Genomic DNA, 25,710 nt, shown 5'->3' with positions numbered 1-25,710 from the left:
GGCCAGGTGTTAGATTTGGAAGTAGGTGAGCACTTTGGTGATAGCGATCACAATTCTGTTATGTTTACTTTAGTGATGGAAAGGGATAGGTGTATACCACTGGGCAAGAGTTATAGCTGGGGTAAAGGCAATTACAATGAGATTAGGCAAGATTTAGGGAGCATAGGATGGGGAAGGAAACTGCAGGGGATGGGCACATTAGAAATGTGGAGCTTATTCAAGGAAAAGCTCCTGTGTGTCCTAAATAAGTATATACCTGTCAGGCAGGGAGGAAGCTGTAGAGCACGGGAGCCGTGGTTTACGAAGGAGGTGGAATCTCTGGTCAAGAGGAAGAAGCCGGCTTATGTTAGGATGAGATGTGAAGGCTCAGTTAGGGCACTTGAGGGCTACGAGGTAGCCAGGAAAGACCTAAAGAGAGAGCTCAGAAGAGCCAGGAGGAGACATGAGAAGTTGTTGGCGGATAGGATCAGGGTAAACCCTAAAATATAGGTATTTAAGGAATAAAAGAATGACAAAAGTAAGATTAGGCCTATCAAGGAAAGTAGTGGTAAGTTGTGTGTGGAGTCAGATGAGATAGGGGAAGCGCTAAATGAATATTTTTCAACAGTATTCACTCTAGAAAACGACAATGTTGTCAAGGAGAATACTGAGATACAGGCTACTAGACTAGGTGGGAATGAGGTTCACAAGGAAAAGGTATTAGAAATCCTACAGAAGGTGAAGGTAGATAAGTCCCCTGGCCTGGATGGGATTTATCCTCGGATCCTCTGGGAAGCCAGGGAGGATACTGCCGAGCCTTTGGCATTGATCTTTAACTCGTCATTGTCTACAGGAATGGTGCCAGATGACTGGAGGATAGCAAATGTGGTTCCCCTGTTCAAGAAGGGGAGTAGAGACAACCCTGGTAATTATAGACCAGTGAGCCTTACCTCAGTTGTTGGTAAAGTGTTGGAAAAGGTTATAAAGGGATAGGATTTATAATCATTTAGAAAAGAATAAATTGATTAGGGATAGTCAGCACGGTTTTGTGAAGGGAAGGTCGTGCCTCACAAACCTTATTGAGTTCTTTGAGAAGGTGACCAAACAGGTAGAGGAGAGTAAACTGGTTGATGTGGTGTATATGGATTTCAGCAAGGCGTTCGATAAGGTTCCCCACAGTAGGCTATTGTACAAAATGCGGAGGAATGGAATTGTGGGAGACATAGCAGTTTGGATCAGAAATTGGCTTGCTGAAAGAAGACAGAGGGTGGTAGTTGATGGGAAATGTTCATCCTGGAGACCAGTTACTAGTGGTGTACCGCAAGGGTCCGTGTTGGGTCCACTGCTGTTTGTCATTTTTATAAATGACCTGGATGAGGGCGTAGAAGGATGGGTTAGTAAATTTGCAGACAACACTAAGGTCGGTGGAGTTGCGGATAGTGACGAAGGATGCTGTAGGTTGCAGAGAGACATAGATAAGCTGCAGAGCTGGGCTGAGAGGTGGCAAATGGAGTTTAATGCAGACAAGTGTGAGGTAATGCACTTTGGTAGGAGTAACCAGAAGGCAAAGTACAGGGCTAATGGTAAGATTCTTGGTAGTGTAGATGAGCAGGGAGATCTCGGTGTCCACGTACACAGATCCTTGAAAGTTGCCACCCAGGTTGACAGGGCTGTTAAGAAGGCATACAGTGTTTTAGCTTTTATTAATAGAGGGATCGAGTTCCGGAACCAAGAGGTTATGGTGAAGCTGTACAAAACTCTGGTGCGGCCACACTTGGAGTATTGCGTACAGTTCTGGTCACCGCATTATAAGAAGGATGTGGAAGCTTTGGAAAGGGTGCAGAGGAGATTTACTAGGATGTTGCCTGGTATGGAGGGAAGGTCTTATGAGGAAAGGCTGAGGGACTTGAGGCTGTTTTCATTAGAGAGAAGGTGGTTGAGAGGTGACTTAATTGAAACATATAAAATAATCAGAGGGTTATATAGGGTGGATAGGGAGAGCCTTTTTCCTAGGATGGTGACGGCAAGCACGAGGGGGCATAGCTTTAAATTGAGGGGTGAAAGATATAGGACAGATGTCAGAGGTAGTTTCTTTACTCAGAGTTGTAAGGGAATGGAACGCTTTACCTGCAACGGGAGTAGATTCGCCAACTTTAGGTACATTTAAGTTGTCATTGGATAAGCATATGGACGTACATGGAATAGTGTAGGTTAGATGGACTTGAGATCGGTATGACCGGTCAGCACAACATCGAGGGCCGAAGGGCCTGTACTGTGCTCTAATGTTCTACGTGTTAATACCTATCAGCTTCCCAAGCAGTCAGGAAGGTAAGGGTGTAGCTCTGATATTTGAGGTTGACAGCAGGGAAGTGGTGAGAGATGATATAGGCTCTGTGGAAAATAAGGTTGAATCCATTTGGGTGGAAATTAGAATTTCTGAGAAGAAAATGTCACTGATAGGTGTGGTCTAAAGGCTACCAAATAATAACATCACATTGGGACAAGCAATAAACAAAGAAATAACTAACGCCTGTTAAAATTGCTTAGCAATTATCATGGGGTATTTTAACCTACACGATAGTTTACTTGAACAGTACGCAATGGAACCGATGAGGGAGCAAGCTATCCTAGATCTGGTCCTGTGTAATGAGACAAGAATAATCAACGATCTCATTGTTAGGGATCCTCTCGGAAGAAGCTACCACAGAATGGCGAATTTAGAATACAGATGGAAAATGAGAAGATAAAATCCAATACTAGGGTCCCATGCTTTAAACAAAAGCAACTACAATAGGATGAGGGCAGGGGCAGCTGAAGTAGACTGGAAGCTGACTTTAGGATGGGACAGAGATAATGGGAACTGCAGATGCTGGAGAATCCAAGATAACAATGTGTGGGGCTGGATGAACACAGCAGGCCCAGCAGCATCTTATGAGCACAAAAGCTGACATTTCAGGCCTAGACCCTTCAGTGGCCGGGGGGGGTGCAGACCAAAGGTGGATAGCGGAGAAGATAGTTGGAGAGGAGAGTATAGGTGGGGAGGCAGGGAGGGGGTAGGCCAGTCCGGGGAGGACGGACAGGTCAAGGAGGCAGGATGAGGTTAGTAGGTGGGAAATGGAGGTGCAGCTTGAGGTGGAAGGAGGGGATAGGTGAGGGGGGGGGAAGAGCAGATTTTGAAGCTTGTGAAGTCCACATTGATACCATTGGGCTGCAGGGTTCCCAGGCGGAATATGAGTTGCTGTTCCTGCAACCTTCAGGAGGCATCATTATGGCACTGCAGGAGGCCCAGGATGGACATGTCGTCTAAGGAATGGGAGGGGGAGTTAAAATGTTTCACGACTGGGAGGTGCAGTTGTTTACTGCAAACCGAGCGGAGGTGTTCTGCAAAGCGGTCCCCAAGCCTCTGCTTGGTTTCCCCAATGTAGAGGTAGCCACACCGGGAACAATGGATACAGTATACCACATTAGGAGATGTGCAGGTGAACATCTGCTTAATATGGAAAGTCATCTTGGGGCCTAGGATGGGGGTGAGGGAGGAGGTGTGGGGGCAAGTGTAGCATGTCCAGCAGTTGCAGGGGAAGGTGCTGGGTGTGGTGGGGTTGGAGGGGGTGTGGAGCGAACAAGGGAGTCACGGAGAGAGTGGTCTCTCCGGAAGGCAGACAAGGGCGGGGATGGAAAAATGTCTTGAGTGGTGGGGTCAGATTGTAGATGGTGGAAGTGTCGGAGGATGATGCGTTGTATCCGGAGGTTGGTGGGATGGTTTGTGAGGTCTAGAGGGATTCTCTTTGGGCGGTTATTGCAGGGGCAGGGTGTGAGGGATGCGTTGCAGGAAATGCGGGAGACACAGTCACAGGGGTTCTTGACCACTGTGAGGAGGTGGGGGGTGGCAGAGGAGTTGTGGTCCTTGAAGAACACGGACATCTGAGATGTGTGGGAATGCCTCATCCTGGGAGCAGATGCGGCAGAGAGGAAGGAATTGGGAATGGGGATGGAATTTTTGCAGGAGGGTGGGTGGGGGATGTATTCTGGGTAGCTGTGGGAAGTGGACATTAGTTTCTAGCTGGTTGCCTGAGATGGAGACAGAGGTCCAGGAAGGTGAGGGATGTGTTGGAGATGGCCCAGTTGAACTTGAGGTTGGGGTGGAAGGTGTTGGTGAAGTGGATGAACTGTTGAGCTCCTCTTGGGAGGAAGAGGCGGCGCCGATGCAGTCAATGTAATGGAGGAAGAGGTGGGGTTTGGGGCCAGTGTAGGTGCGGAAAAGGGACTGTTCCACGTAACCTACAAAGAGGCAGGCATAGCTTGGGCCCATGCAGGTACCCATGGCCACCCCCTTTGTCTGTAGGAAGTGGGAGGAATTGAAAGAGAAGCTGTTGAGGGTGAGGACGCGTTCGGCTAGGCGGATGAGGGTGTTGGTGGAGGGGGACAGGAAGCAAAGGGCCTTGAGACCATCTGCATGCGGAATGCAGGTGTATTCCATGGACGTCCATGGTGAAAATGAGGTGTTGGGGACTAGGGAATTGGAAGTTCTGGAGGAGGTGGAGGGAGTGGGTGGTGTCATGGATGTAGGTGGAGAGTTCCTGGAGCAAGAGGGAGAAAATGGAGTCCAGACAGGAGGAGATGAGTTCGGTGGGGTAGGAGCAGGCGGAGACAATGGGTCGACCAGGGCAGGCGGGTTTGTGGATTTTGGGAAGGAGATAGAAGCAGGCGGTGTGGGGTTGGGGGAACAATAAGGTTGGAGGCTGTGGGTGGGAGGTCACCTGAGGTGATGAGGTCATGGATGGTATTGGAGATGATGGTTTGATGCTCGGGTGTGGGGTCATGATCGAGGGGGCGGTAGGAGGTGGTGTCGGAGAGTTGGCGTTTGGTCTCGGCGATGTAGAGGTCAGTGTGCCATACTACCACTGTGCCACCCTTGTCAGCGGGTTTGATGGTGAGTTTGGGGCTGGAGCGGAGGGCTGCCCATTCTGCAGGGGAGAGGTTGGAGTGGGTGAGAGGGGTGGAGAGGTTGAGGCGGTTAATGTGGGACGGTTGATGAACTGTGGAGTACTTTCAAAGCAATTTTTCAAAGTGCTCATCAGAAGTATATACCAGTGAAAAAGGACAAACTGTAGGAAAAGTGGTGAAGGGGTAATCAGCCATGAGTGTCTAAGGAAATAAGGGAGACTATCAAATTGCAAGCTAAGGCATACAAGGTAAGAGACAAGTGGGAAACTACAAGATTGGGAAAACCTAAGGTCAACAGAAAGCCACAAAAACAAACTATAAAGAAAAGATAGATTGAGAGTGTAAACTGGCTCAATTTAAAAATTTCTATAAATACATAAAACGAAACCAAAAGTGTGACTGAGGTAAACATTGTCCTTTAGAGGGTGAGAAGAGGAATTTAATAACTGGAAATGAAAAAATAGCCAAGGCATTGAACAGGTATTGTATGTCGGTCTCAACAGTGGAAGACACTAACAGCATGCCAAGGAGACCTAAGGCTGGTGAGGTGGACAAAAGAGGTAGTGTTGGGCAAGCTAATGAAGCTAAATTTAGACAAGTCTCCTGGCCCTGATGGAATGCATTCTAGGGTACTAAGAGATTACGGGAGAAGTTGCAAAATGTGCTCATGGGAATGTTCCAAATTCATTGGACTCTGGAGAAATTCCAGCAGATTAGGAAACCGCAGACATGATGCCACTGTTTAAAAACAGGAGGTGGACAAAAGATGGGGAATTATAGTTAATAAGGTGTAGAGCTGGATGAATACACCAGTCCAAGCAGCATCAGAGGAACAGGAAGGCTGATGTTTCGGGCCTAGACCCTTCAGAAAATTACAGGTTAGCTAGCTTAACTTCTGTAGTGGTGAAAATGCTTAAATCTATCAAGGAAGAAACAGTAAGACGTAAAGATAGAAACGGTCCCATTCAGCACATGCAGAGTGGGTTGCAGAAGGTCAGGTCATGTTTAACTAATTTGCTGGAACTCTATAAAGTCATTAAGAACGTGTGGGCAACAGGGACCCAGTAGATGTAGCATATCTAGATTTACAAAGGCATTTGACAAGGTGCTACACTAGAGGCTGCTGCATAAGATTAAGGTGCATGGTGTTATGGGTGATGTATTAGCAGGAGTCGAGGATCGGTTAAGAGGAAGCAAAGAGTGGGTATAAATGAGTGCTTTTCTGTTTGGTGATCAGTGACTGCTGGTATACCTCAGGGATCAGTGTTGGGACCGCAAATTGGTTATAATTTAGAACACAGAACATAGAACATAGAACAGTACAGCACAGAACAGGCCCTTCAGCCCACAATGTTGTGCCGACCATTGATCCTCATGTATGCACCCTCAAATTTCTGTGACCATATACATGTCCAGCAGTCTCTTAAATGACCCCAATGACCTTGCTTCCACAACTGCTGCTGGCAACGCATTCCATGCTCTCACAACTCTCTGCGTAAAGAACCTGCCTCTGACATCCCCTCTATACTTTCCACCAACCAGCTTAAAACTATGACCCCTCGTGCTAGCCATTTCTGCCCTGGGAAATAGTCTCTGGCTATCAACTCTATCTATGCCTCTCATTATCTTGTATACCTCAATTAGGTCCCCTCTCCTCCTCCTTTTCTCCAATGAAAAGAGACCGAGCTCAGTCAACCTCTCTTCATAAGATAAGCCCTCCAGTCCAGGCAGCATCCTGGTAAACCTCCTCTGAACCCTCTCCAAAGCATCCACAGCTTTCCTATAATAGGGCGCCCAGAACTGGACGCAGTATTCCAAGTGCGGTCTAACCAAAGTTTTATAGAGCTGCAACAAGATCTCACGACTCTTAAACTCAATCCCCCTGTTAATGAAAGCCAAAACACCATATGCTTTCTTAACAACCCTGTCCACTTGGGTGGCCATTTTAAGGGATCTATGTATCTGCACACCAAGATCCCTCTGTTCCTCCACGCTGCCAAGAATCCTATCCTTAATCCTGTACTCAGCTTTCAAATTCGACCTTCCAAAATGCATCACCTCGCATTTATCCAGGTTGAACTCCATCTGCCACCTCTCAGCCCATCTCTGCATCCTGTCAATGTCCCGCTGCAGCCTACAACAGCCCTCTACACTGTCAACGACACCTCCGACCTTTGTGTCGTCTGCAAACTTGCTGACCCATCCTTCAATTCCCTCGTCCAAGTGATTAGATTCCCTACAGTGTGCAAACAGGCCCTTCGGTCCAAGAAGTCCACACTGCCCCTTGAAGCATCCCACCCAGACACATCCCCCTATGACCCACACACCCCTGAACGCTACGGGCAATTTAGCATGGCCGATCCACCTAACCTGCACGTCTTTGGACTGTGGGAGGAAACCACAGCACCCGGAGGAAACTCACGCAGACACGCGGAGAACGTGCAAACTCCGCACAGACAGTCACCTGAGGCTGGAATTGAACCCGGGTCCCTGGTGCTGAGAGGCTGCAGTGCTAACCTCTGAGCCACCGTGCTGCCTACAAAAATGATTTGGAGTTGGGGATCACACGTAGTGTGTCAAAGTTTGCGGATGACACAAAAATGAGCGGCAAAGCAAAGTGTGCAGAGAATTCAGTTTGCAGAGAGATATAGTTTAAATGAGTGGACAAAGTCTGGCAGACGGAGTACAATGTTGATAAATGTGAAGTCATCCATTTTGGGAAGGAACAACAGTAAAAAAAATGACAATTATTTGAACAACAAAAATTGCAGTATGCCGCTGTGCAGAGAGACCTGGGTGTCCTTGTGCATGAATCACAGAAGGTTGGTTTGCAGGTACAACAGATAATTAAGGAGGCAAGTAGAATTTTTTTCCTTCATTGCCAAAGGGATGGAGTTTAAATACAGGCGGGTTATGTTGCAACTGGTGCTGGTGAGGCCACACCTACAGTACTGCATGAAGTTTTGGTCTCCTTACTTGAAAAAGGATGTAATGACACTGGAGGGGATGCAGAGGAGATTCACTAGGTTGAGTCCGGAGTCGAGGAGGTTCGTTTTTGGAGAGAGACCGGGATTATATTCATTGGAATTTAGAATGAGTGAGGGGATCTTATAGAAGCACATAAAATTATGAAGGGAATAGATAAGATAGAAACAGGGAGAATGTTTCCACTAGCGGGTGAAATTAGAACCCAAGTGCATAGCCTCAAAATTAGGGGGGAGTGGATTTAGGGCTGAGTTGAGGAGGGACTGAGTTGGAGGAGGACTGTTTCACCCAAAGGTTATGAATCTGTGGAATTCCCTGCCCAGTATGTAGTTGAGGCTTCCTCACTGAATGTTTTTAAAAGCTAAAATAGGTAATTTTTTGAGCATTAAAAGGAACGAGAGTTACAACAAGAGGATGGGTAAGTGGAGCCGAGGCCACGGAAAGATCAGCCATGATCTTACCAGAATGGTGCAGTGCACTCAAAGGGCTACTCCTGCTCCTGATGCTCTGATGTTCGAAATCCATCCAAGCAGATTTTCATCTCAGCCTTAAATCAGTCATCTGGTCTTAGACTGTCCCAGACAGGAGACATCAATATTTACCCTGTCTAGCCTCTTAAGAATCCCATATGCTTCAATGGGGTTACCTTTCATTCTCCTAAATTCCAGTGTGTAGAATCCCAGCACATTTAATCTTTGCACCACACTGCATTAAATTCCTCAGCAACAGCTCACTGAAATGCTCAGCCATTTCACATTCTGCTGCAGTGGTCATTCCAATACAGAATCTCACACACACACACCCTTGAGGCAAAGTGAAGTCACTGACCTGCCTGCACGTGGCCATTTTGGCATCTGGAATAATTACAGCTTTGAAAGGCAGAAAGGTCAAACATAGTGTATGAAAACCAGTGGTCAATACCCAGGAACTTAAAACACATGCATAAATGCCAAGAATGAATAAACGTTCATTTATAACACCTCACTAACCAACACAACTGTGGAAGAATAGCCACTAAACTTATCACAAACATCTCCAAGATGGAACATCAAGGGCAGTTATCAGTAGCTTCCTTTCATATTAAGTTGGCCCTGGTGCATTTCCTACAAACATGACAGTTAAAACAAATGCAATTAACAACATGATGCTGCATTTTCATGTACTGTGGTATTACATTTATAGGTCGTACAGGCAGAAAGTAAGTAACTCAGACCCCCAAACAAGTGCCATTACAGATACTAGAAGCACTGCCAAACTGTAACAGTTGCTGGTGTTCTGAATTAATTTTTTTAAATTACAAAGGCAAGCTCCAAGGTTGAAGTTACCCAACCCTCTTATTTGTTCAACCATTGCAAAAGTGAGGGGACTGAGCTGAGCTCAAAAGTTGCAGTAGCCAAAAGTAGTTGAAATGGCTGCCAAAAGACTCTCAAAGAATATCCAGGCATGTGGGACATTTCACAACAAAACTCCCAAACAAGTCGGAAGCTATTTCTATGCAAGTCATGGAATCACAGAATGGTTACAGCACAGGAAGTGGCCCAGTCTGTTGGACTGATGCGAGCTCTCTGCTGGAGTAATTCACCTATTTCCAAACCAGCCACCTTGTTCCCAGGCAAATTTCTCTTTATATAGTTATTCAATTGCTATTTAACTACTGCCCCTTGATCTTCAATAGCATTACCACCCCACTCTAGGCTCTCTATCCATTCTTTCAAACTTATTTACTGCAATGGGTTTCTGTTGAAACTGCCCTTCCATGGTCAGAGAGTTGTTTTATTTTGTCAGGCACTTGTTTGTACAGGACGTTAGCTTTAACCCGGCAGCCCAAAGTCAAGGAGGAATAGTTAGAGTTGAAATGTCAGACCAATTGTTAATGTCTCAGGTTCTCATCAAAAACAAGTACAGCCTGTGGATGTGTATTCCATAAGCTTCCAAGATAGACAGGGATAATTCCCAGCAGCAGGAATGTGGATTGCAGGATTTCACGGGCTAGTGATTATCCTTTTTGATTGCAGGATTTAGAAGCGGCCGTTTGTAATGCAAACTACAAAGTCAAGAATGTATAATCATGTAGCTCCTACCTACTGTGAGTGTCAAGCCCACTAGTGCTTCTTGTATTCTGATTCCATTTGTTAGACAAGTTAGGAAAACACTTGTTTTAGCAAAAGCTTGTTTGTACTGATGCTTTTTATACATTACACACGTAAAATACGGCATGGAGTGGTCATCTTTACCTCCCAGTCAAAAGCCACACAGGCACAAGTGACAAGAAAATGACAGGAGTTGATGAATATGGATGGAGATTATTTTCCAAAATTTTAAAATAGATAAAGAAAATGCAATTTGCTCCAAGTCAGTTTCAGAGACACACAGATCAGCATCATGTAAGAAAGATCTATGCTTCCATCAAGTTTTCACAACTTCAGGATATCCCAAAAATGCCTGATGACTACCGAAGTATTTTCTGAAGGCTTGTTGCAAGAGTAGAAAATGTGACAGTTAATCTGTACACAGCAACCTCTTAAGGGGTCAGTTAGCTCAAATAACAGAATACCAAAGTAACATCCTTCAGGGAAGGAAATTTGCCATCCGCATCTGGTCTGGCCTACGTGACTCCAGACCCACAGCACGGTGGCTAAAAGCCATCTCCCCTCAAATAGCCCAACAAATCACTTTGTTGTATTAAATGCCACCAAGTCTCAAAGAAATGAAGCAGGACAGACCACCTGACTTCGATCTAGGCACCGAAAGAGAACACAGCACAAACAGACCTGTCAACCCTACAAAGTCCTCCTTACTAATATCTGGGGGCTATTGGGGCAGCTGACCCACAAGCCAGTCAAGTGACAAGGCATACTCTCAGAACCGTACCTTACAATGACCCAGACACACTCTGGGATTACATCCCGTCCCACTAGCAGGGCAGACAAAGCATAAGTGGCAGTACAGTGATATATAGTCGGGAGGGAGTCACCCTGCAAATCCTCAAAATTGACTCCCGACCTCGAGGCACAAGGTTAAAAATAGGCAAGGAAACCTCAGTTGAATATCATGTACCGCACTCATTCGGCTGATGAATTAGTACTCCATGTTGGACAACACAATAGAATCACTGAGGGTCACAAGGGCAGAGGGAGCAATGTGGAAACTTGCCCAGGTGTATCTTGAACACAAAGCAGGACACATCCAACCTGGCCAATAACTGCCCTATTAGTTTACTCTCTGTCATCAGTAAAGTGGTGGACAGTGTTATCAACAGTGCAATTAAGCATGTCCTCAGCAACATTCAGTTTGGATTCTGTCAGGGCCGCTCAGCTCCTGACCTCATTACAGCCCTGGTCTAAACATGGACAAAACAGTTGGACTTCAGAGGTGAGGCAAGGAGAGAGTGACAGCCCTTAACATCAAGGCCACGCTCAACCATGCGGAGCTCCAAGGAGCCCTAGCAAAACTGGAATCAATGGGAATAAGAGAGCAAACTCTCCAGTGGAGTCATACCTGGCATGTAAGGTGGTGGTTACGGGTGTTGGAGGTTAATCATTTCAGGTCCAGAAACACCTCTGCAGGAGTTCCTCAGGGTCGTGTCCGAGGAATAAGTCATCTTCAGCTGCTTCATCAATGCCCTTCTCTCCATAACAAGGTCAGAAGTGGGAACGTGCACTGACGATTGTACAATTTTCAATACGATACTCGTGACTCCTCGGGTATTCAAACAGTCCATGTTCAAATACAACAAGTTGGTGGTGGAGGGAGTGGATGTTTTTGGATGTGATACCAGTCAAGCAGGTTGCTTTGTCCTGGATGCTGGCAGACTTCTGGAGTATTGTTGGGAGTTGCAGTCATCTAGGCAAGTAGTGTGTATTCAATCATTTTCCTGACTTGTGCCTTGTAGATGGTGGACAGGCTTTGGGGAGTCAGGTGGTGGCTAATTATGCAGGCTTGGGCTGACAAGTGATAACTAACATTCACACTGCACAAAAACTAGGCAATGACCACCTCCAATAAGAACGTTTTTTTCCCCCCACAATAAGACTCAGTCTATTCACTACAATCTGCCTGCCTGTTTTTGCTACCAAAACGGATAATGTCTTATTTATCCGCATTATACTGCATCTGCCATGTACTTGCTTGCTCACTCAGCTTGTCCAAATCAAATTGAAGCATTCTGCATCCTCCTCAAAGCTCTCCTTCCCACCCAGTTGTGGGCTGTCTGTAGACTTGGAGATTTTACATTTATGCCCCTCATCCAAATCATTAATATATATCATAAACAATTGAGGGCCAAGCACTGATCCCTATCTCACTGCCTGTCACTCAAAGTGACCTACATATTTTTACTATTTGTTTCTTGTCTACCAGTTGTCTATGCATGTCAGTACAATCGCCCCAATTTTCATGAGCCTAAATTTTAAAATTCTAATACAAATGATGGCTGACAGATAAATACTGGCCAGGAAATATGGACAAGGTCTTGATTAGATGTTATCCAAAAGGCAGTACTTCTAACACCACAGAATGCCCTCAATACTGCTGTGATATTCCTCAAATCATTTCCACTAAACCTAATCCACATACTCAGTCTTGCTTTGGACACTTTGATCAATATTTTAAAAGGATACTATTCCCACCTTACTTCACCCATCTTTTCTTGTTGCATGCTGGGTAAATTCAAATGGATAACATCCAGGTTGAGAAAAGAAGTTATTTCAAAAAAATTAAAAAACTTTTTACGTTGCCTAAGAGGAGATTTGATGAGTTTTTTTTCAAAATCACAAGCAGACCAAATATAGAATTGTTTTTTCCTTTATTCATGCAGAGGATGAGGGCATCACTGGCCAGGCAGCATTTAATGCCTGTCCCTAATTGCCCAGAGGGCAGTTAAGAGTCAACCACATTGCTGTGGGTCTGGAGTCACATGTAGGCCAGACCAGGTAAGGATGGCAGTTTCCTTCCCTAAACGACACTAGTGAACCAGGTGGGTTTTTCCTGACAGTTGGCAACGGATTCACAAAATCAATAGATTCTTAATTCCAGATATTTATTGAATTCAAATTCCATCATCCACCATGGTGGGGTTTGAATCTGGATCCCCCAGAGTGTTATCTGGGTCTCTGGATTAACAGTCCAGCGATAATATCAGTAGGCCATCACCTCCCCATAGAATAGATGCAAAGAATCTATTGTCACTTGTGAAAGGAACAGCAGGTCAGATTTAAAGCCATCTGCAAAAGTGGTAAGGTGAAGTAAGGAAAAACTCACTCAGCAAGGAGTTAAAATAATGATTGCACTGTGTGGAAGTGTGGAAGTGTGGGGAGGTAGGTTTAATTGAGACATTCAAGAGAGCAATGGCTAATTTTTAAAAAATTTCATCTGTTGGATGTCAGCATTGTTGGCTGGCTGGCATTTATTGTCTGTCTCTGGTATTTGTATTAAAATAATTTGAAAGGGAATGGGGGAGAAAGGAGATTGGCATTAGGGAATGATGTTCATTTTAAGAGCCGCTGCAGGCACAATGGGCTGAGCGGACTTCTTCTGCACCAACACACTTCTATAATTGCAAAAAATACTTTCCTTTCAATGTTTTGGACCTCAGGTGCAACATAATTTCAGATGTACCTCCATAAACCATCATTAATTTACATATAATTTAAATTTATATTGCATTTTGACATGGTAAAATGCCTTAATGGGTTACTCAAATGAAATTCAACACAGGAGAAACAAGGCTGATTATCAAAGGGTTGGCAAAAGTAGTAGAGTTTCAGATATACTATGAGGGGTATTGGAGACGATGTTTAGAGGAGGAATTCTAAACTGAACAGTCCAGACAACTGAAGCCATGGTGGTGGAATGAATGAAAAATCAAGGGATGCACAGGGGATAAGAATTAGAGGGATGCAGAGAAGGCTGTGGGCATTGAGGAAGTTATACAGGGTGCAGCAAGGCTATAGAAGGATTTGAAAAGAAAAGATCAGCATTTTAAAAATCTGACTCGAAGCTAATGTAGATCAACCAGAGGTATACAGAACACACGAGCTCGTTTCCACACATCCTCACTGCTTCACCTGATCACTCACTGACTAGTTCAATGCTGTCGAGTCAATGTAGGAGCAAATTACAGATACTGGGATCTGAGCTGAAAACAAAAAAATGCTGGCAGAGTGGGTCAGGTGCATCTATGGCGAGAAGGCAGGCTAACGTTTTGAGTCTGCATGACTCTTCAGAGCTGAAGCCTGCCTTCTCTCCATGGATGCTGCCTGACTTGCTGTGACCTCCAGCATTTCTTGATTTCAGTACAGAGTCAATCATTGCACTCTGATTACATCACAAGCAGAGATCATGTACTGCAGAAAATGTCGACTTGGAAATCAATCTACTCTTGTTGGATAAACCCAGAGCCACTGGCACTGTTAAGCATGTCTTTATTACGCTTTCATTAACTGCAGTGTCAATCACTTGTGCCTGACTGACAAAAGATGGCATTTCCTTTCTAACAAATGTATATTTGAACAGTTGGTAGCCAGTCTAAAGCAGTAATTTTAATTTTAGTGCACTGATTTGCTACTTCCTAATTCAATGCCCGACATTTAATTATTTTAATGAAGCATTAAGAGTCTGACAACATTAGCACTACATTCAGCTGTCAATGGACTGAATATGTGGCTGTATATTCCACTTCAGGGTCAGACACCATGGAATCTGTAGCTGGCTTGCCCAGTGGAATTTTCCATCACAGGGAGTAGTTAAGATGACTAGCATTTAAGAGGAAGCTTGATAAGCATGAGGAAAAAAAAAAGTAATGTTGATAGGATTACATGTCACAGAGGCTGGTGTGGAGTAGAAATTCCAGTAACATCAGCATTGTGGACCCAATACAATTCCATGCAACTCTAAAACCCCTCAGTGACCAACAGCACGAGAAGTGAATTTTCTTCACCACTGATTGGAAAGATATTTGCATGTCCTCTGCAGTGATAAAACAACCGAGCTGCTGTCATCTTCAACCAGCTTTCAAGTGTCCATCAGATCACAGTTACCTCGGGTAGAGTGCACATTCTGAACGCTCTGCAATTCATCTTTGACATGATGTGAAGGTGCCGGTGTTGGATGGGGCTGGACAACCACTGTCTTTGATGTGAAAATTTTCACATCAATGTTTATGCAGAAAGCAGGGCATGCTGCTTGAACTCTAGTTGGGGGCAAATACTGGCCGAGACTTTGCCAATGCCACTATCTCCCCTCTACAGTGCGGCCCACTGACAATGCAATATCACAAAGTCATTGTGCAGGGAAAATATAAACAAGTGCCAGAGACCACTTCAGAACTCCGCACCATCAAAACTTCTTAATTGTGCGTGCTCACATTCCTGTGCTTCGTGCCTACCCACTAATTTGAAACGGTCACCAAATTCCCAGGTTTATCGTATCTTGGCTATCACAATACAACTGGCTCAGTCAGCAAGGGGAAGAGCAAGTACAGCTCAAGCTCCTGCTTCTGATCACATGTTTCAACAAACCAGTTTTGAGACTGTATGTGAGTTAACATCAAATACAGATGGGACAAATTTGATTCCCATGTCCCCTTCATAGCAGCTGTTGCACACTCACCAAACAGGTCACACATGGATCACAGCTGCTTAAAGGGACTGGAGGGCTGCCAGGCCCTACATCACTAACTCACCACTAGTCATCACCTTTAGGGAAAAAAAAGATGAAAGCAAGGGAAAAAGGGACAAAAAAAAGGAATAGACACAGACAGATTTTTGTTTGTTATAATTTCACACAAGCTCTCTCGGTCCTTTGTAAACGCCTAATGAGTTTTTTTAAAATTAACCCATTACCTTGGATAGTTTGTGATTTCCAGAGGTTAGAAGGTGTCATTCAAACTTAACAGGTGTGACTGACTTCACAGTCTTATGTCTGGTCTCGTAATCCATTTTGTCTGGAATAGAGCAGCTCCTTTAAAAACCTCAAATGCAGCCATCAGTCTAAGAGAAGGCAACACGCACTTTAGTTGGCAGCTAAACGAGGGGGGAGCCCTCAGGATTCTCCAAGGATATGGTCCGAACCAACAGCTCGACCATCACACTGCTGGGCTTTGTCTTGCTTGCGCATTCACTTGCTTTGCTGGAAGCAATGTCCCAGGACAACATTAAGTACACCATGCTTCACAAACTGGGGTTAAGTGAAGTGCCACAGATTGAGAAGACAGATGTGGATAACATGGTGGTCCCGGCTCACATGAGGAACAAGTACATTGCCATGCTAAAGATCCACAAGGAGAAGGAGAGGAAGCGAAGAGCACTACCCACACTGGCCAGCATTTTACGAGGTATCACAGGCACTGCAGGTAAAGTATTTTAATTCCTTGCTTTGTTTCTGAAATTAAGAAATAACTTGTCCCCCTCACTGGGAAATGATTTGTATTATAGCAGCACAGACAGTAAACGGGGATGCAGTTTAGAGTTTATGCTGTGGAGCATGACCCGCAGTCACTTCTACTCCACAACATAAAGATGTGGGCTCCCAGACATAGCTTGACAATGCAAGGCGTGGGTAAGAAAATCAGTTTCAGCAGATGCACAAAGTTATCACTGGCCCTCACTTAGCATCGTACAATAATGTCTCACTTCTGAGAACTGTAAAGAAGTGTAAGGAAGGGATCAGTAAGTGAAAGGTGGTGTGAACTAGACAACGCAATAAAAAGTTTCCAAGTTACCTTGCCCACATGGCCATTCATTCCAGCTACTGTGACAGGGATCCCAACAAACCCTGTCCTTACGTGTTTTCTACAGATAAAAGGATGAGAGCCCCCACACATTGGAATAATTTAAGGAAATTCAAAAGTAAGGGTGTACTTGATTACATTTTTTAATAAAAAACCAGTTAGGATTACAACTTGTTGATAACAAATGAGCTATTCAGGAGCTCCTCAGTTTTCACAGAATTGCTAGTGTGGAAACAGGCTATTCTGCCCAACAAGTCCACCCCACCCAGACCCAGACCCAGTCCCCTACTCCTACATTTCCGTTGTCTAACCCACCTAACCTAAACACCCCTGGGCACTATGGGCAATTTAGCATGGCCAATCCACCTACTCTGCACATCTTTGGACTGTGGGACGCCCAGAGGAAACCCACAGAGACATGGGGAGAATACGTGAACTCCACACAGACAATTGCCCAAGGCTGGAATCAAACCCGGGTCCCTAGTGCTGAGGCAGCAGTACTAACCACTGAGCCACCGAGCCACCGAGCCACCCAAGGTGGAGGCATGGGAGGTGAGGAAGGATTTTACGATTACAGCTGCAAATTGATGAATGACTCAGCTTTGTAAATTATAAAGACTGCAGTCAATGTCAAACTGTCTGAAATACACTGAAATTTTCTGAGGACCAATATTCTCAGGCATTCAAATGGAAACAAGATTGTCAACTGCCTTGTCTGTGTTCTGTCTCATTTCTCCAGATACAAGGGGAGACATCCTCTTTGCGGACCCTGCTAGGCAGACGTTGGTCTTCGATATGAAGGGGCTGATCCCTGAAAACAGCGAGGTGACCATGGCAGAGCTCAAGCTCTTCAAGAAAGGCGTTCACAAAGGAGAGCTCCCTCTCAGGAGGCACAGTCGGCCAGTCAACAACGCCAGGGTCAGCGTGCACTGGGTCAAGACTCTGCCTGATGGCAGCAACAGGACCTCACTCATTGACTCCAGGTAAAAACTAAACTAAATTTGGGCATATAATCTAGTCTTCAGTAAATCTTTTAACTAAAGGCCACTTTTGTTTAAAAAAAACTGACTGACATTAAAGATGATCTTTGCCTCTTAGCTGCCAGAGGACATTCTGATCAAGCAGATGTTTCCCATTCTGCACTGAGCAGTGTTTGAAAGTTCATTTTTAAACATAATTTATTCTCCAGATGTAGCATTTACTGTCCACCCCTAAAAAAAATCAAAGAAATGGCCACCTATCTTAGTTGTCGCAGTGGGGACAGTCAGCTTCAGCAGGGAATCGATTTAAAAACCAGGAATTTGCTTGGCTACTGGAATGTACAATAAAATACAGTAGACCTCAAGCCTGCTGATTGAAGGTTCTCCCCCATTATCTTTCTGTAGTATCCCCATTTTTTGAGTGCTCTCGCTGACAATACTTTAACCTTCTAAACAACATGCAGCCATAGATAATAAACTGAACTAAATAAAACCCATACACAAAAATGCAGCAAGTGATACAATTCTGGTAATTGGGAAGACACAAGATGCAGGAAAGGATAACAGTGAAAACTACAAAAAGGCACGTGACAGAGTTTCCAGGGATATCAAAAATGAATTTTCCAATTGTATTAGGACCCCGGAGGTGCAAAATGTCAGCCCTTTAAAGATAAAGGTGATATTGCCAATGAAAATAGCAGATATGTTAGATGATGTCATGCACCAGTATTTACAGAAGAGGGAAGTATGCTGGACAAGGAAACTAACATTGAAATTGGGGCAGTGGCATAAAGCAAAACAATAAAGGAAGAAACTAACACCATTGAGTGCCCAAGCCCTGTATGATCAAAAACAGGAATGCCAAACTGCTTTGCTTCTACCTGCATACAACTTAGATATTAAGCTCCATGTTTCATTTCGTTCTCTCAACACTTTTTAAAAATGTCACATGCAATGTTCACCTCCTGAACTTTGAAAGCAACAACTCATCAGGCAACTGAACGGCTGACGTACCTTGCCCAAGTGATTATGATTCACAGCAGCCTTTCTTGCTGATAGCCAAGACCACCCTACCAAGGGCAGTCAATGAAAAAGCAATCAGGAATGGCAATTCTGGGCAAGTACACTTGCCTCCCTAGCCCAGTGCCAAACTAGGCCAATAACAGTGGCCCTACAGCTAACTGATCCAAATCGAACAACTCTTTTAAGATGGTACAGTCACTCATGAAGCTACTGCAAAAGACTTGCAGACACAGCTTTTCATTTTAAAATCAAAATCAAAGATGAGTATGATCTATTGGGCCTTGCCAAGGATTTTAAAACTGCAAGATATGATTCTGACTCAGATGTTTGTAACTTGGGAGGCCATTCCGCCCCCATTATTAACTAGCATGGACTGCACTCATGCCACTTTCCAAGTTCATGGCCCATACCTCCATAGGCTATGGCAACACCATGACTAAATACTGCTCAAGTGCTGTAAGGGGTTTCAGGCACAACCACTCTTTCAGGCAGAGTACCAGACTCTACAATCCTTAGCAAAAGTTGCTTTTACGTCAACCTTTCCTTGACCTTCTTCCTCTAAGCTTAAATCTTTGTCCCCTGGTTATTGACCTCTCTATGAGAAAGGAAAAAGTGCATCCTATCAATGCCCCTCAATCTTGAGCACTTCTATCCTTCTAAACCTTAGCTGCTCCAAGGAGAACAACCCCAATCTTTCCATTCTTTCCTCATAGTTCAGACCCTCCAGCCCAGGCTGCATCATGATAAACCTCACATCCATCCTTTAAAGTGGTGATCAGAACTACAAGCAGCACATCAGTTGTAACATAATCAGTGTTTTACAAAGTTCTATCATTATCTCATTCCTCTTGTGCTGTGTCTTAACTAAAAGGCAATTTACCCCAAATGCATTGTTAGCCATCCTATCTACCTGCCATGTGACCTTCACAGTACTAAATATTCACAAAAACGGTCCCTCTGATCTCTGGTACTTCCAAAGTCCTACCGCTCATTGCGTAATCTCCACCTTGTTAGCCCTCCATAAGAGCATTACTTCTTAGTCTTCTGCATTGAGCTTCACTTGCACCTACTCTGCACAGCTGATTAATTGGTTGCTATCCCGTTGCAGTTTACTGCAATGCTTGCCACTATTTACCACCTAAACAATTTTCATCTCATCCACAAACTTGATCATAGCACCTACATTTTAATCCAAATCATTGTATTATACTACAAACAGCAAGGGCCCGAGGCTAAGTCCAGCAGAACTCCACAAAAACAGAGTTGGAGACAAGGTAAATTACGACTATTGCTTTATAATGAGGCAGGGTATTAGGTTGTGAGTGTAAACCGATGATGAAGAAACTGAGAATAGATAAATAAAACTCTCATCTCATTTCCTGTTCTACCCTAAGGAATTTTTACCTATCTATTCTCAACATTAGTCTCTTGTAAGGATCTTGAATTCGCCACCTGAAAAGGCTCCTAGAAGCATACTAAAATCACAAATTTAAAAATGAAATGAATAACATTACAAATTCTGCAGGGTTTCGACACAGACCGGGGAAGTGAGTGGCATCTTCAAAGTGGGCTGCTTACAGTGGTTTGAACAGGCTCCTTCTGCACAATAAAATTAGGGCCATAGAAATGATACAGCCCAGACAGGGGCCATTCCGCCCATCTTGTCCATGTGAACCCAAAGACACCTAGATGTCCTTTCAAATCCCATCTTCCTGCACAAGGCCCATTACTCTTCAGGCTACAGTATTTAAAGTGCCCTTTTAGCCTTCTTTGTTCCAAAGAAAGCATCATTCTCTCCTATCTCCCCTTCTACCTTCAATTCTCCAGCCCTGGCAATGCTCTGATACATCTTCTCTGCATTCTCTCCAACAAATTCCATCCTTCCTGTGATGTGGTGGCCATGGAGTGCATACAATTCTCCAGTTGTGGCTCCAATGTCTTAGTTTCATCATTATATCCCTATCCATAACTATATACTTCTGCCAATGGAAGGAGAGCATTTCAAGTGCCTTCTTTAAAACCTTGCGTCTGCTCTACTACCTTAAGGGACCTGTGCACTTGCACGACAAGATTTCTCACTTCATCCACCCATCTCAGTATTTACCTGTTTATTGTGCATTCCCTTTTACATTTGCCCTCCCTAAGTAGAGTCTATGAAAAAATCAGAATGAAGAGTGGAAATTAAACCATCTTTTCTTGCCCTCATTTGCTTCCCCACGTAGTCCGGCTACTCAACTTTAGGTATGGTCACGGAACACACGGTTGCAAAATCCTAATTGACAGAAACTTCTCAATGACACAATAATTTGGTGCAGCATTTGGGTGCAGTCTGGATGCTTTTTTTGAAGCAAAATGGCAAGGCGAGAAACGAGGATTAATCCACTAAACAGCTTTCACTTTTGCTGCAATTTGCAGGTTGATTCCGATCCTCGACTCTGGGTGGAAAAGTCTGGACGTCACTCAGGCTGTGCATTACTGGATGAAGACTGCTGGAATGCCCATGTACCTGGAGATCTGGATTGAGGCAGAGCGTATGGGGAGCTATGCAGCTGAAATGGCCAAACTGGTGCACTTTACAACTCAGGGCCCTGATGATCAAATCTCAGGGAAACCAGAATTGGTCCTCTACACCCTCAACCTGGAAGAATATGGGTACGCCTTCATTTAAATTCAGTTTTTTTCCCCCTCCCATACAACCTACTTCAAAAGAATCAATTACTACACCTGCACGTTTGTCACTAACTTTGCTGAATTTAAATAGAATGTGCATTCCTATAGCATCCGGTCTTACTTTGTTAGAATGGCAAAGCACATTAAGCCACCACAAAATAAAACCAAACTCAGGAATAAATGCACCTTTAACTCACTAACTCATTGCAACAGTTACAGCCCACTTGTGAAATGAACACTGTATGTTCTCACATTGATGTGTCTTTCTTTTCCTACCAGCTTTACTGGTGTTTTAATAATTTACCTTTGAAAACGTTTAGGTTACTGTTCAACTCTTTTCACTTCAGTATACGTGGCATAGTAGTAATCCAGAACTGTAGACTGATACATATATTTTTTAAAAAATCAACACAACCAAAAACCCACCTGGCTCACTAATATTCTAAAGCAGAGTAAATCTGGCATCCTTACCTGGTCAGGCCTAGAGGTGATTCCAGTCCAAATAAAAAATGCAATTAACTCGACTGTCATCTAGGAAATGAATGTCTGACTTTAAAAAATTGTATATGGAATGTGGGTGCCAGCATTTATTGCTCATCCAGAGATGCCCTTGAACTGACTGTAAATGGCCCAGAGAACCAGGCAGCAACTGACAGTCAACCACACTGATGTGGGTCCAGAGTCACACAGAGGCACATGATGTCTCTGCATTAAGACATAAACTAAAGACATTAGTGGACTGGTAATAAAGTGTGCAGCTGGACGAACGCAGCAGACCAAGCAGCATCTCAGGAGCACAAAAGCTGACATTTCAGGCGTAGACTTCATCAGAGGCTCTGATGAAGGGTCTAGGCCCGAAACATCAGCTTTTGTGGTCCTGAGATGCTGCTTGGCCTGCTGTGTTCATCCAGCTTCACACTTTATTATCCTGGATTCGCCAACATCTGCAGTTCCCATTATGTCTTAGTGGACTGGTTATGGTTTTTCCAATAATTAGTGACCATTATAAAAACTAGCCTAATGGTAGTCATTAATTCTAGATTTTTACTGCATTCAAATTTTGAATTTCAGTGGGATTTGAGCTCATCTCCAGAACATTAGCCTGGGTGCCTGGATTGATAGTTCACTGACATTACTACTACATAAGTACCTCCAGTGACAGCCACAGCTGACGGACAAACATTTTGGAATGTCGAAACAAAACATGGAACACATGAAGTCAGATTTTTGCAGATAGAAACCAGCTGTTTCCTCCCTCATCCTTAGCACTTGAGACTGCAATATTAAAAAAGGTCTCACTTTTCCTGCCAAAATATATAAGAGTCAGTGTCTGGTCAAATAACACTAATAAGAGTGTCTTTGGTCAATCTGTAATTGACAGATACCAGCGATAAAACATGGTATGCTAACTTTAAAGTGATTCTTCCAGACTGTTGGCTAAGTCTGTCCATTGTGTTGTGGAATAGCCTTTCACAATTGACTAGGATAACTAATCTGTAGTGCAGCATGGACACATTTCACTGCAATTAGATGCAACTGAAACAATGAGCGAACACAACACACATGTTTGGTGTTCAGCACCTGCCAGCAGCCACTGACTAGAGAACAAAATCTCTACCTTCCTTCCACATAACATTAAATTTGGACACAAGAAAACAGCAGGCAACTAGTTCAGTTATTTCAAGCCAATTAAGAGGTCCAAATTACTAAATCTTCCCTCCTGTGGTTTGGGATGTTTCTTACAACTTATTTAATTACAGCCTTTTTGATTATTTAAAGCAGTCACTATTCAATATTTAAGCTGTGTATTGGGCATTTCTGGGTATTAAAAGACCACTTCTTCAAATCAAACAACTGGAAGTTATTTTCTCAAAAAAGGTAGTCACTAACAATTCTACTTTTTAAACACCAAGCTATCAAAACAAGTCAGTGTAGCTAATTCTGCGCAATTTATTTCCACTTCCTCATACAGACAATGCTGATCAATATATTTTTGCTGTTTTAATGTGTAGGAGTATTGGAGATTGCAGTGCAAAACAAAGTGGATCCTGCTGCAGGCAGGAATACTTCATCAACTTCAGGGAGCTGACTTGGACCCAGCATTGGATCATCGAGCCCCCTGGTTTCCAGGCCTTCCACTGTGTGGGGAGTTGCAAGCAGCCACAGTGGCCCTTTGACTATGGTGAGAGGAGCTGCGCTGCAGTGGAGAGTGCCTCCCTGCCTGTGATGTACCTGGTGAAGAAAGGGGACTACACAGAGATTGAAGTGGCTGAATTCCCCAACATGATCACTGAGAAGTGTGGCTGCACTATGGACAATGTCACACTAATATAGTAGCATCACCTGTGGCCAGCTTTTTTTTGGAGAATGCTGTCCTCTTAAAACTCTTAATGCAAAGATGCACAATACAGAAGCACTTTATGTAGATATCATAACTTGAAAATGTATATTTTACTATTTTATTTTTCCTTTTCTTTGATGAAACAATTTGATGTCAATTATATTAAACTCAGTTACTAGTCTGTGTCATAGTTCCTTGGAGGTGAAGGGGAATGAACCAGAAGGACATGTGAAAATTTGTACTAATACCAGTAAAACCCTCTGCTGACCATGTCCTGAGCTCATTTTTGTCTTCTTACATACAGTGCAGTGATGGGAGCTTCAGAAACCTAGGCTGGCCTCAGGCATGACAGTTGATGTTACATCAAGTAGGAAATGCTGGCATAACAATTTGCAACATGTGGATAGAAATTTACAGAAGGAAATTCACGACAATAGGATGTATGACTTGCAGATATATAACATTTTACTATCACAGGGGCAATGAAAGGGGTTATAAAACAAGCTTAAACCGAGGGTAGGCTTATTACTCCACGATTTAGGCGGCCCTGCCCCAGTCCAGCTTCTTGTCACAAGGCAGCTGGAGTGTATTCACAGCACCAGCAGCTTAATGCAAAATAGAACAGCACAATTGGTAGGTGCTTCGGATTTTTCACACCAACCCAAAAGACAGAATGATTTACTAAAACATGTCTAGCTGTAACGTGAAGTTGATGGAATATCCAATCAAAGCCAGAGGGTGGTAGATTGCCTTCCTTGAAGGAAACTACTGAATTGATTATGATTTAACGGCCCAACAGCTTTCTTTTCTCATTTCCTTTCTTGGAGCTAGGCCACACATCACCAGATTCACTGAATTCAATTTAGTAACTTGCCACAGTTAAACATGAACTTTAAGTTTGGGTTTGGGTTTTCAACCAAATACCATAACCACAACATTGTTACACTCTCACTTCCAATATGCATAATGCAAATATTTCATTTTTACTATGAGATGGAATAAAACAACTCAGAAGTATTTGTTTATGACTGCCATCTGGTCACGTCTCCCTGTGCTGGGATAGTTTTCCACATCTGTGAACTGCAGATGACCGAAGCTTATGGACAAACACCAGTAGATTTGTACAAGACAAACCTGTGTACTTATCCCAAAGAAGTAGGTCAATTATCAATCCATTCACCTCAGTTTCTGTTTACCAGAGAACTGCTTGTATATTCAGCTAAGTCCCTGGCACTCAACCCACAAGTCTGTCACAGCCTATGTCAACACCCTGCTAAATTTGCTAAGGTCAACAACCATACTCTGCAGTATATTAACAGGGTCTTCCTGTCTGATGAAAAGGTAGCAATTCAAAAGCATGGAACTTTTTTTCTTTGTCCTTAGGTAGTTCCTGATCACTCAAGCATTTCAAGTATTTACTGATGATGTTTTAAGTATAAATACAATCTAAATCATCAATATTCACTTCAGTCACCTAAAATTCAAACTTGTGAGAAATTGAGGCAAACATCACTGGGCAGTAATGAGGAGCTGAGATAACAGTGGAGCTGGAGGGACACAGCAGATCAGGCAGCAGAGGAGGAAAGCTGACGTTTCAGGTCAGGACACTTCTTCAGAAATGGGGGGAGGGCAAAGGGACTTCTGAAATAGAGAGGAGGGGTGGGGCTGGGAAGGTAGGTGGGACGGTGATAGGTGAGTGCAGGTAGGCAGTGGTGGGAATTGGTCAGTGAGGTGGGAGGAGCAGATAGGTGGGAGAGAAGACAGGTCAAGGAGGTAGGGATGAGAGGGAGGGTTGCTCGTGGGATGAGGTCAGGGACGGGGAGACTTTGAATCTAAAGTCTGTCTTCTCTCCCACCTATCCGTTCCTCCCGCCTCACTGACCAATCCCCACCACTGCCTACCTGCACTCAGCTATCACCATCCCACCTGCCTTCCACGGCCCCACCCCTCCTGTTTATTTCTGAGCTCCCTCCCCCACTTCTGCAGAAGAGTCCCGAACTGAAACGTCAGCTTTCCTGCTCCTCTGATGCTGTCTGGCCTGCTGTGCTCCTATAGCTCCA

The 25,710-nt window shown here is 44.0% G+C and overlaps 2 protein-coding genes across 2 annotated transcripts in view; one reads left to right on the top strand and one right to left on the bottom strand.

Moving 5' to 3' along the window:
- Positions 1-25,710, bottom strand: part of sde2 (SDE2 telomere maintenance homolog (S. pombe)) — a 51,963-nt gene that overhangs the window by 8,630 nt on the left and 17,623 nt on the right. The window lies entirely within an intron of this gene.
- Positions 16,010-23,643, top strand: LOC125452166 (left-right determination factor 2-like). The gene is made up of 4 exons (XM_048530236.2): positions 16,010-16,258; positions 17,376-17,619; positions 21,055-21,291; positions 23,322-23,643. The coding sequence occupies exons 1-4, from the start codon at positions 16,045-16,047 to the stop codon at positions 23,641-23,643; spliced, it is 1,017 nt and encodes a 338-aa protein (XP_048386193.2). The 5' UTR covers positions 16,010-16,044.

This window comes from Stegostoma tigrinum, chromosome 4 (assembly GCF_030684315.1).
Source record: "Stegostoma tigrinum isolate sSteTig4 chromosome 4, sSteTig4.hap1, whole genome shotgun sequence".
In the NCBI taxonomy this organism is placed as follows: Eukaryota; Metazoa; Chordata; class Chondrichthyes; order Orectolobiformes; family Stegostomatidae; genus Stegostoma; species Stegostoma tigrinum.
The sequence above is the reverse complement of the archived record's forward strand: the minus strand, read 5'-3'. Positions and strand labels throughout refer to the sequence as shown.

Excerpts from the sequence above, each read along its gene's own strand:
- LOC125452166 (XM_048530236.2), top strand. The coding sequence starts at position 16,045 with ATGTCCCAGGACAACATTAAGTACACCATGCTTCACAAACTGGGGTTA. Across the intron at positions 16,259-17,375 it reads AGGTATCACAGGCACTGCAG|ATACAAGGGGAGACATCCTC; the intron begins GTAAAGTATTTT and ends TCATTTCTCCAG. Across the intron at positions 17,620-21,054 it reads ACCTCACTCATTGACTCCAG|GTTGATTCCGATCCTCGACT; the intron begins GTAAAAACTAAA and ends TGCAATTTGCAG.